Source organism: Malaya genurostris, chromosome 1 (assembly GCF_030247185.1).
Source record: "Malaya genurostris strain Urasoe2022 chromosome 1, Malgen_1.1, whole genome shotgun sequence".
In the NCBI taxonomy this organism is placed as follows: domain Eukaryota; kingdom Metazoa; phylum Arthropoda; class Insecta; order Diptera; family Culicidae; genus Malaya; species Malaya genurostris.
In genome coordinates, this window is record NC_080570.1 from 103797456 (window position 1) to 103810171 (window position 12716).

General features: G+C 33.5%; 1 protein-coding gene across 1 annotated transcript; it reads left to right on the plus strand.

Moving 5' to 3' along the window:
• Positions 1-267: 267 nt before the first annotated feature.
• LOC131425302 (uncharacterized) lies at positions 268-4350 on the plus strand. The gene is made up of 2 exons (XM_058587089.1): positions 268-1284; positions 4223-4350. The coding sequence occupies exons 1-2, from the start codon at positions 291-293 to the stop codon at positions 4267-4269; spliced, it is 1041 nt and encodes a 346-aa protein (XP_058443072.1). The 5' UTR covers positions 268-290; the 3' UTR covers positions 4270-4350.
• Positions 4351-12716: the final 8366 nt, after the last annotated feature.

The window sequence follows — 12716 nt, forward strand, 5'->3', positions numbered from 1 at the left end:
TTAATTTTATTTATTTTTGCCCATTATATTTACAACAAACGATCCGAAAGTAGTGCAAATATATAAGTTTTATTAAAGTGCAAGTTATTAATACGTGAACAGAAAAATTGCTTTTTAAAGTTTATTTCGAGGTTAGTGAATTGTTTGGTAAAAAAAATAATTTGTTCTAATATTTTTTTTCTTGTGGATTTTTACAATTTTTTCTAGCGGTTGTTTTTTATTGAATTTTTTTAAATTTTTGGGGATATTTCTGTGATAAATTTTTGATCTTACGCTTCAATTTTGAAAAGATGTCTCAAGGTTTTGCTTCCACAATGGAACCTTTTAGAAAAGGTACATCGTTCACTCATTGGGTGGAACGATTAGAATTTGTATTCATTGCAAATAAGATTCCAGAAGATGACCGTAAGGCCCATTTTATTACATTGGTGGGACCGTACGTGTACTCGGAACTCAAGCTTTTGTTTCCGACTGGTAGTTTGGCAGCTGTACCGTTAGCTACCATGATAGAAAAATTGAAAATGAGATTAGACAAAACTGCCTCTGGTGTTTGCCAAAGAATTTCTTTTAACCAGCGTACTCAGAACGCTGATGAGTCGGCGGAAGATTTTTTATTAGCATTGAAACTTCAGGCTGAGCTGTGTGCCTATGGTGCGTTTAAGGACACGGCAATACGAGATCGTTTGCTGGCTGGTTTGAAAGACGTTATGCTTAAGCAGAGAATTCTAAGCGAAGCTGATCAAACCCTTGAGTCTGCTGAGAAAATTATACAGACCTGGGAAGCGGCAAAAAACAATGTTAAAACTTTATCTTCTGAACCATTTTCTATTCACAATGTCGTTTCTATGGCTTCAAATGGTAATACAATGGGAAAAGCTATGGGTAAACTGGCAGCGGCATATAATGCTGCAAATAATCCAATTCCTCAGAAACAAAATAGCAGATTACCTGTAAAAGATAGACTAGGGTTCAGGCCATATGGAAATCCTCGATATCAAAAGCATTTTGGATATAATAGATATCAACAGAAAAATACTTGGAAACCAAATAGCAATTTTAAACCGGCAGACTTTCGAGAGAGCTTTGAAACTAGAATTTGCGATTTTTGTGGGGTAAAAGGACATTTGAAGAAACGATGCTTTAGGTTGAAAAATATGAAGAAAGAGGCCGTTAAGCTGGTGGAACAAATGAAACCCGGAACGTCAGGTACGAGCACGCAGAATATTTCAGAATTGATGAACCGTATGAGGACTGAGGAGTCTGACAACGATGATTCAGACGAAGGTAATTTGGAATGCATGAATGTGACATCGATTAACAAAATAAATGAACCATGTTTGGTAAAGGTGAAAGTTGAGAATAAACAACTGGAAATGGAGGTTGACTGTGGTTCCTCCGTTTCTGTAATTAGTAAAACACAGTATTTTTCTCTTTTTCATAAACCTCTACAAAAATCCTCTAAACAATTGATTGTTGTCAATGGCGCGAAGCTGATAATAGCTGGAGAGGTTAAAGTCAAAGTTGACTTTAGGGAAAAACATGAGAATTTGAAACTATTAGTACTAAATTGCAAAAATTGTTTCATTCCTCTTTTTGGCAGACCATGGTTGGATGCCTTCATTCCAAACTGGAGAACATTTTTCTCAAATTTTTCAAAAATTAATAATCTTTCTGAAATTAGCAGTGACACAATTGTCTCTGAAATAAAACAAAAGTTTGGAAATTTATTTAAAAAAGATTTTTCTTTACCAATTCTTGGTTATGAAGCTGATTTGGAGCTGAAATCAGATATACCAATTTTTAAAAAAGCATATGACGTTCCCTATCGTTTAAGGGATAAAGTTTTAGAGTATTTAAATAAGCTGGAGAGAGAGAAAGTAATTACTCCTATCCAAACCAGTCAATGGGCTTCTCCAGTGGTAGTGGTAGCAAAGAAAAATAATGAAATCAGACTTGTAATAGATTGCAAGGTATCTGTTAATAAAGTTATAATTCCAAATACTTACCCATTGCCTACAGCTCAAGATTTATTTGCTGGTTTAGCAGGTTGTAAGGTTTTTTGCGCATTAGATTTAGAAGGCGCATATACCCAGTTATCACTCTCTAAGAAATCAAGAAAATTCATGGTAATAAATACTATAAAGGGTTTATTTTCTTACAATAGACTGCCACAAGGGGCATCATCTAGTGCGTCCATCTTCCAGCAAGTAATGGACCAAGTATTAAAGGGTTTAGAATATGTTTTTTGTTATTTGGACGATGTGCTTATTGCAGGAGATAGTGTGGAAGATTGCAAACAAAAACTTTTCGTTGTTTTAAAAAGACTTGCTGAAGCTAATATTAAAGTTAATTTTGAAAAGTGTAAATTTTTTGTTACAGAACTTCAATATCTAGGCCATATAATAAGTAAAGACGGGTTAATGCCTTGTCCGGAAAAGATTACTACTATACAGAAGGCTAAAATTCCAAAGAATGTTACAGAATTAAAGTCCTTTTTAGGACTTATAAATCATTATAATAAATTTATTCCACATCTGTGTTCAAAGCTGTACCATACAATCTTTTGAAGAATAATGTTAAATATATTTGGGATAGTAATTGTGACAAAGCTTTTGAGGAAAGTAAACAGTCTTTATTAAGGGCTAATATTTTGGAGTTTTATGACCCTTTGAAGCCCATAGCAGAAGTTTCTGATGCTTCAGGGTATGGTTTAGGAGGAGTAATTGCTCATATTATTGACGAAGTTGAGAAACCGATTTGTTTCACTTCATTTTCTTTAAATTCAGCACAAAAGAACTATCCAATTTTACATTTAGAAGCTTTAGCTTTGGTGTCCACAATTAAAAAGTTTCATAAATACCTTTATGGGAAATTTTTTTATGTTTATACTGATCATAAGCCTTTAGTAGGAATATTTGGGAAGGAAGGTAAACATTCAATTTATGTTACTAGATTACAGAGATACATTTTAGAACTTTCCATTTATAACTTTGAAATTAAATATAGACCCTCTGCCCAAATGGGAAACGCGGATTTTTGCTCCAGATTCCCATTAGAGCAATTGGTTCCAAGTGATTATGATAAAGAAATTATCAAAAGTATTAATTTTGGGCAAGAATTGCCAATTGATCATAGCAAGATTGCTTCTCAGACAAAGAACGATAAATTTCTGCAACAAATTATTGATTATATGAAACGTGGTTGGCCAAAACGAATTGACAAGCGCTTTGCAAACATATTTTCAAATCAGCATGATTTAGAATTGTTTGACGAGTGCTTATTTTATCAAGACAGGGTAATGGTGCCACAATCGCTGCAAAGCGAGCTTTTAAAACTATTACATGCTAACCACGGGGGTGTAGTTAAAATGAAGCAACTTGCAAAACGATTTATTTATTGGGTTGGTATAAATGGAGACATTGAAAAGTTTGTCTCAAATTGTGATGCATGCAACGGCATGGCGATAATACCAAAACAAAAGATACAATCCAAATGGATTCCTACAACTAGACCTTTTAGTCGTATACACATAGATTTCTTTCATTTTCAACATCACACCTTTCTACTTTTGGTGGATAGTTTCTCAAAGTGGGTGGAAATTGAGTGGATGAAGAGAGGCACAGATACAGGCCAGGTTTTGAAAAAGATAGTAGCATATTTTGCTCGCTATGGATTGCCTGATGTTCTAGTTTCAGACGGTGGTCCTCCATTCAACTCACAAGTTTTTACAAAATTTCTTGAGAAGCAGGGTATCAAAGTATATAAGAGTCCTCCGTATAACCCGGCAAGTAATGGTCGAGCCGAGAGACTTGTAAGGACGGTTAAAGAGGTGTTGAAAAAGTTTTTGCTTGAACCAGATATAAGTGAGTTGGATCTGGAAGACCAGATAAATTTATTTCTATTTAACTTTCGTAACTGCATGACTAGTGATGGGCGATTCCCATCAGAGAAAATTTTCTCTTTCACGCCTAAAACTCTAATTGATCTAATCCATCCGAGAAAAACATATAAAAACTTTTTAACAACACTAACATCGCATGTACCACAGGAAAAACCAAATGATGTGGTTATGTCAAAGGAAAATTCTGCTATTCATGTAGCAAGTCCTTTGGATAATCTGATGGCTGGAGATGAGGTGTGGTACAAAAACCACAATCCTCATAACCACGCCCGATGGATTAAGGCAACATTTCTAAGACAAGTTTCTAAAACTATTTCACAGGTGGAAATTGGAAACGTAAGGGTCAACGCACACAGAAGTCAGCTTAGAGTGACTAATTCGGACTCAATGGTCCGGCCGAACATATTTTGTCCTGGGACGATGGCAGGATCGGCAAACGCAAGAGATGAAGCGGAGGAAGATTTCCGAGGTTTTCCAAGTGAAGAATTAAGGAAGACTCGAAAAAGGAAGAAAACAGAAGTTAATATTTCGCCAATCAGGCGCTCCAAAAGATTGAAGACAAAGAAATATGATAATAATTTTATATATTGCTGATAAATTTGTATTAAACAGAATTGATCAATGTCAATTCTTCTCTGTTTGTAATATACTTCGAGATCTTTAGGGGGAAGAGCTGTTATGTAACACTTCTCTAAATGTGTCCACCTTGTTGATTACATGTTCGAAAAAATCTAATCTAATTGCACGTATTGTGATTAGTGTGTATTGATCGAAAAGTCGATCAATACACAATATAAAAACACCAATAAACAGAGGCAGGTCCTCTTTCAGTGTTAAACTTTCAACAAGTGTGTTTCGCTATTGAGAACGATCCGAAATAGCCAGTAGGGAAAGTGATATAAAAGGAAATATTTTACAATTCTGAATGACGATTTGAATGTTTTGACACGCATCGCCTTATAATTTCGAAACCGGAAGTCGGATCAGGATGAAATTGCACAGTATATTTAAAGACAATGAGAGCTCTAATTTGAATCGTGATTCGTGAAAATCGGCTTAACCGTTGATGGGAAATCGAAGTGAGTTCTGTTTTTTTAGATTTTCCTCACTATTATCGGTGCTTTCGGAAGCGGAAACCGGGAACTAGTAGTCCCAAAGTATATATTCACTAACTAACATGATCTGCCAACTAGATGAATTTAGCAGTAAGTTTTATGAAAAATGCAACTCGTTTCGCCATCGCATGTGAACAAATATTCATTATTTGCTTCTTAGTTTGTGTAAATCGGTTAAGAAATTTCGGAGAAAATTGAGAGCGCATTTTTTATTAAATTTGCACATATTTCCTTGTAAATCCGGAACCGGAAATAGAATCCAAAATGAAACCCAGGAACTTTGTATGAGACCTTAAGATCTTTCATTTGAATCTAAGTATGTGGAAATCGGTTCAGCCATCTCTGTGAAAATTGAGTGACATTATTTGTCACATACAGATACATACATACATACATACACACAGATATTTAGTGATCTCGACGAACTGAGTCGAATAGTATATAACACTCGTAACCCCAAAGAGAAATGGTATTGAAAAATAATTGACGAAACGCCTAACAGAAACCTTTTGTTTTAAGCAGAGAAATCAAAATTTCACTCACAGTTTCTTGTAGACACTCATAAATGACTTTGAGACTAACGTTTAACCTTTCCGCCATTTGTTTTGAGTTCGTGAATTGCCTTCGTTCAATAATCCTTGCAATTCGGATTTTAAATTTTTTATATGGGTTGACATGTTCGTTCTATGTCTTTCGTACTGAAATTCTCACTTTCAAATCGTTTGAATCACTGTTTCCCAAACGTTTTGGAATATTACTAATTTTGAATATATCATTATTTCTACTGAAAAACTCCAAAATTCGATGTCATCCTACACGATCAAGATCTAATTGACCAATCTTCAATTTCTGCTACAATTAGCAGTAGAGACACGATAAAATCTCATATATCATTACCCAGCAAAAGGATTGATAACTATTTGCATGCGGAATCAGATCACAATTTTGATTCCATCAGTCGTTTTTCATGTTTGTCTTTTCATTTGGTAAAGCAACGAAGCAAGGAATGGTAAAGAATACCTGACAAAAATTGTTTATTTCTCGGATGAAAAAAGACCATCTGACCCTATGAGCGGGGTTGGGAATCGAACCCAAGCGGGCTTCGTGAAAGACATTGACTTACTCATCACGCTATATCCGTCCCCATTACATTATTTTGAAAATATGTCACTTGTTTCTCCACTCTCAAAGTTTGACAGTACACTGAAGTCTTTTTTCTGCGAATTTACGTACCGCATAAAAAAACGCATAACTCTTAAAATTCGCATAAAAAAATCGCATAACTTTGAAACTTCGCATAAAAAACCGCATAACTCTGAAACTTCGCATAAAAACCCGCAGAAGGGAGACCGCATAACTCTGAAAATTCGCATAACTCTTAAACTTCGCATAAAAAAACCGCAAAACTCTGAAAATTCGCATAAAAAAGTCGCGTAAAAAAACCGCATAAAAAAAGACCTCAGTGTATTTTGTTTTGAATTTCAGCTACAACATATCAAAAAATAAAAAAAGTCGAAAATACGTTTTTTGAGATCATCGAATTTTACCTTCTTTCAATACTAAAGTTATTGAAAGCTTGGGAATCGAAGTTGAAACCATTCATGGAATTTATTTCATCGCTGGAGCATATTTGCCATTCCAATGCACCGGCGAACAATTAAATTTCTTTAAAGGCGATTTGCAAAAACTTACAAGATATCGATCGAAATTTTTCGTAATAGGGGACTTAAATGCTAAGCATGTCCAGTGGAATTGTAGGCAAAATAACAGTAATGGTAAAATACTTCATAATCAACTCTCAGCTGGTTACTTTACAGTTCTTCATCCCAGTAATCCTACTTGTTTCTCTTCCGTGAAAAACCCGTCTACAATTGATCTGGTTCTAACAGATCAAAGTCACATTTGTAGTGAACCGATTACTCATGCTGATTTTGACTCAGATCATCTTCCTGTAACATTCAGACTTTCCAACGAAGCTATAATTAATCCAATTAGTTCTATTTTCAACTATCATAGAGCAAATTGGTTGGATTACAGATCTCACATTGAAAATCATGTGGATCATGAAACTATTTTAGAAAATTCTGCGGATATCGACACAGCAATTGATAATTTGAATCATTATATTATCGAAGCTAGAAATCTTTCAGTTCCCAAAGCTCAAACTAAATTAAATTCTCCTATCATCGATGACAATCTTCAACTGCTCATTCGGTTGAAGAATGTTCGTCGACGACAATATCAACGTTCTCGTGATCCTGCTATGAAAAACATAGTTAAGGATTTACAAAAAGAAATTAAACATAGATTTACTCTTTTGCGAAATGAAAATTTCGCTAAAGAAGTTGAACAAATTAAACCATATTCTAAACCTTTCTGGAAACTTTCTAAGGTTCTTAAGAAACCTCAGAAACCAATTCCTGCTCTCAAGGAAGGAAATCAAATACTTCTTACAAATGGCGAAAAAGCTCAAAAACTTGCTCAGCAGTTCGAGAGTGTCCACAATTTTAATTTGAACGTTGTGAGTCCTATTGAAAATGAAGTCTCACTGAAATATGATCATATTTCAACCCAAGTGTTATCACACGATGACATTATTGAGACGAATTTTGATGAAATTAAATCAATTATTAGAAAACTTAAAAACATGAAGGCTCCTGGTAATGATGGAATTTTTAATATTCTTATTAAAAATCTTCCCGATGTTGCCTTGAGACTCCTGGTTAAAATTTTCAACAAGTGTTTTTCATTAGCTTACTTCCCAAAAAGATGGAAAAACGCTAAAGTAATTCCTATCCTAAAACCTGATAAAAACCCAGCAGAAACATCAAGTTATCGCCCAATTAGCTTACTTTCTTCTATCAGTAAACTTTTTGAAAAAATTATCTTGTTAAGAATGATGACTCATATAAATGAGAATTCAATTTTTTTACCAGAGCAGTTTGGATTTCGTCATGAACATTCAACTACTCATCAACTTGTCAGAGTAACGAACATGATAAAATCAAATAAATCTTCTGGGTTATCCACTGGAGTTGCTCTTCTAGACATAGAAAAAGCATTCGACAGTGTTTGGCACAAAGGTTTAATAGCAAAAATGTCTGATTTCCAGTTTCCTATTTATTTGATCAAAATGATTCAAAATTATTTAACTGATCGTACTCTTCAGGTTAGCTATCAGAATTGTAAATCTGAATTGCTACCCGTACGAGCCGGTGTTCCGCAGGGTTCGAGTGTAGCTCCAATCTTGTATAATATTTTCACTTCTGATCTTCCAAATCTACCCGTTGGTTGTCAGAAATCGCTATTCTGTGACGACACAAGTCTGTTAGCCACAGGTAGAAATCTAAGAGTGATCTGCAGTCGCCTACAAAGAAGTTTAAATATTTTCAGTGATTATCTGTCAAAATGGAAAATTAAACCAAATGCAGCAAAAACGCAATTAATTATCTTTCCTCACAAGCCAAGAGCTTCTTTTCTTAAACCAAACAATAATCACATTCTCAAATTGAATGGCTTGGAATTGACATGGTCTGATCAAGCTAAATACTTAGGTTTAACGTATGACAAAAAACTCACTTTCAAGGATCACATTGAAGGAATCCAGGCAAAGTGTAATAAATATATTAAATGTTTATATCCTCTTATAAACAGAAATTCTAAGCTCTGTCTAAAAAACAAATTGTTAATTTATAAACAAATTTTCAGACCAGCCATGCTTTATGCGGTACCAATTTGGTCAAGCTGTTGTTCCACCAGGAAGAAAACGCTTCAAAGGATTCAGAATAAAATTCTGAAAATGATTCTGAAGCGTCCTCCCTGGTTTAGTACAAATGAGTTACACAGACTCACAAATATAGAACCATTAGATGTAATGTCACATAATATTATAAGCAAATTCCGACAAAAATCGATGCAATCTTCAATTGAATCGATTCGCTCTCTGTATTAGTTAGTAAGTTAGTATATAAGTTCCTTTTCCCCATTACACAATACAAGTAGGTTTAGAATTTTCCCTACACAAAAATCTCAGAATTGCGGAAGCAAATGATGTCTTCATGGTAATAACCAAATCATATATATATATATATATATATATATATATATATATATATATATATATATATATATATATATATATATATATATATATATATATATATATATATATATATATATATATAACAGGGCTGAAAAGTCACCACTTGTGGCTGAACACCCAATTTAAATCCTAATAATTTAATTTTAACTCATATTCCAATAAATAGTTATTTAAAAAAAAAAAAAAAAAAAAAAAAACGTTTTTTGAGATAGAGATTTTGAGAAATTTGAATTTTAAGTGTAACTTTTAAACTGAACATTGAACAAAATTTTTTTTCAACATTGCAAAAGTTTTTAACAAAGTTCTTATAATTACCTAAAACATTGCAAAAGATACCAAATCGATCGGACCCAGCGTTTCTGGGATATATATGATTAAAATTATCAAGCGATTTTTTCTTAGCCCCTTCTTAAAAGTAAGCCTAGAGTAAAAATGGCAAATTTATGATACAAACTGTTTCGTTTAACCATAAATAACGCTTGTGCAAAATTTGAGTTAAACCAAAATATACAAAACAAAATTTCAACAAAAAAATCTGTCATTTGCGGTGAAAAAGCTACATAAGTTATATTCACCCCGATTTTGAATTTCGTTCGAATCTGATTATTTCGATCGATTGCGTAATTTTGCGTTCTGTATCTTGATCGAGTTCGAGTTTTCTATACAAAAGCATAACTCGGTCGAATTACAGAAATGGGGGTGATTATCTCTAAATTGCGGAATAGCAGCAAAACAAGCTATTTTACCAAAATGAAGCATCATTTTGTGATTTCAATTATAAAATAATACCAAAATAAGTAATGGTTGTAAAATGAACTATTACTATGATATTAGCTTGCTATCACTTTTTATTCGAGTTAACGCATTAGTACGATCTTTCGCGCACTATCGGTTTCGGTTTATTTCAATCAAAAAAGTAAATGTTGAATGTGAAAACCCTTCTAGAAACAAATTCCTAATCTTTATTTATTTAAATGCTATCGAACGATACTTCATAACTTGAAGTGCAAAATGTAAGTATTTAAAATATAATTGGTTTTTGAATATAATCGGTTTCGGATGAGTCTTTTGAGTCTAGCGATCTGTCGTAGATTGGAACGAAATTGAAAAATATTATTATTATTATTAGTTTTTTTCGGTTTTAACCTATTTAAGGTCATTCGCCGACCTGGAAAATATCGCTCCCGCCCGAGTTTGGAGTCTAAGTCGGACGTTCACAGGTAATAGTAACTAGAGCTGTGCGCCGATCAAAATTGTCAACATCGGCGGCTGAAACGTCTTTTTGACCAGCGGCGGCGGCGAATCGGCGTGACGCTATTTCCTGAAAACATCGGCGGCGGAGGCGGCGCGATTCGGCGTAATCAATTATAAACATATAAAAAATTTTAATATTGATTCACACAGGACAATTTCTCTATCTTATCGTTTTGTCGACCTACAATCAACGATCCTAATGTTTATGTGATCCATTAAAGCCAACGTAGTGAATGGAGATGGTAAATGTTTTCGAATGCATCGAATTAGAGGAGAAATTGAGATGAATCTAAGTGCGATATGCGGTTGACTATTGTTTAAGGCCATCGTCCAAGTACCATGCGCGCGGGTGGTTTTAGGAAATTTTCGATGGAAATTTCGAAAAATTTGCCAAAACCAAAAACATACAGACCTTTAAAATACATTTATCTATCTACAGGGTGAAAATGGCTGGAAAATTCGGAGGATTTTCCGAGTCTTATCAAAAATAGCTCTGAAAAATGAGTGTTTTTGTGATCTTTCACAATTATCTGGAAAAATAAAGCGATGACATAAACTTTTTTTTTCAAATAAACTTTATTATGGATACACAGATTACATTCGAACACATTTTTGGAAAACCTTTTCACGCTTTTCATAGAAAATCCACGAATTTCAAAAATTTCCACGAAATCGGTTATATGAAATTCGTTGATTTTCCATGAAAAGCATGAAAAGGTTTTCCAAAAATGTGTCCGAATGTGATCCTTGTTGCCAGCATGAGGTTTTTTTTTAAAAAAAAAATTCATTCCGTCGAATTATTTTTTCAAATAATTGTGAAAAATTACAAAAAAAAGCTCATTTTTCAGCGCTATTTTTGATAAGACTCGTAAAATCCTCCGAATTTTCCAGTCATTTTCACCCTGTAGATAGATAAAAGTATTTCAAAGGTCTGTATGTTTTTGGTTTTGTCAAATTTTTCGAAATTTCCATCGAAAATTTCCTAAAACCACCCGCGCGCATGGTACTTGGACGATGGCCTTAAATAAATATGTCATTCATATACAAAGGGTTTTTTTATTATGAGCAAGAAATATGAAGTTTTATTCGGAACTATTTTTCAAATCGCTTTTTACATAGTTGATAATTATCATGTATAAAAATCGTTTTATCAACTCAAAAAATAAGTATATCTTTTTCGTACGTATGTAATTAACATAAAATCGATTTGGCGCTCAAATTCATTCATATATAAAAAATAATATCAAATTAACAAATTCAAATTTTAATTACTTCACATTTGTAACGATTTCTTATAAAAAAGGGTAAATTCATTTGAAATGTCATAGTAGAAGTAGAAGAAAATGTTTTTACTTTGAGTTGGTAACGTTGATCTTATTCTATTGTGCGAAAACTAACGTTTATTTAGAATGGATCATGAAATTTTGTTCAATACCATTTTTCAAATGCCCGGAAATAACAAATAAAGTATCCAAAAGAAATGGTACTCGATCACTAAACATTCTAGTACCTGAGAAATCAACACTACACTGGTTTCTAAAAAAAATGTTAATCGGAAAAAACCTAACATTATTTATTTTTTTCGGAAGAACCCTCCTTATCTTGGTTCCATTTTTCATTTTCAGATGTCGCGACCGATAATGTGCCAATAGCTCAAAACCTTTTAAATAAAGACAGAAAATAGGCTTTGAATCAAATGACATTGGCTTCGGTTGACATCGGTAGTACTGATTATATATAGTATAAGTTGGAGGAAAGTAACTGTACTGTAATTTTCAATGAATTTTCATGAAAACTGTAAACAATTTTCCACATTGATAAAATCATTTTTTCGGCTGATGTAATATTATCGGCGGCAGGATTAAAATGTGATAACCGGCGCGCTGATCATCTTTTTCTTAAATTGGCGGCGTGTCGAAATTATCGGCGGCGGCGCACAGCTCTAATAGTAACCCATTCTGGGAGGGTAGTGGTTAGGTCGCAGGCACTTTCTAACCGTTTTTCGATTATTTTGGCAGTCCGTTAGCTTTGTTAGATAATAAAGAAAGGAGAGATCATTTAGCCAAGGTTACTCACGTTATCGTGGAGGGAACAGAGACTTCCAAAAGTTATTCTAAATGACATTTACGCAAACCTGTTGATATACATTCGGCACATATTGAAATCATCCGAAAACTACATTTAACAGATTAATACACTGTATTAATCTGTTAAATGTAGTTAATACTAATCATACCAAATCGTTTTAATACAATGTGCCGTTATAAACAGTCATTGAAGAAAAACAAAACCATTGTAAGAATCAATAAGCAAAAATTAATAGACTAGCATTTTGGAATAAAAA

Excerpts from the sequence above, each read along its gene's own strand:
- LOC131425302 (XM_058587089.1), top strand. The coding sequence starts at position 291 with ATGTCTCAAGGTTTTGCTTCCACAATGGAACCTTTTAGAAAAGGTACA. Across the intron at positions 1,285-4,222 it reads CAACGATGATTCAGACGAAG|GTGGAAATTGGAAACGTAAG; the intron begins GTAATTTGGAAT and ends ACTATTTCACAG.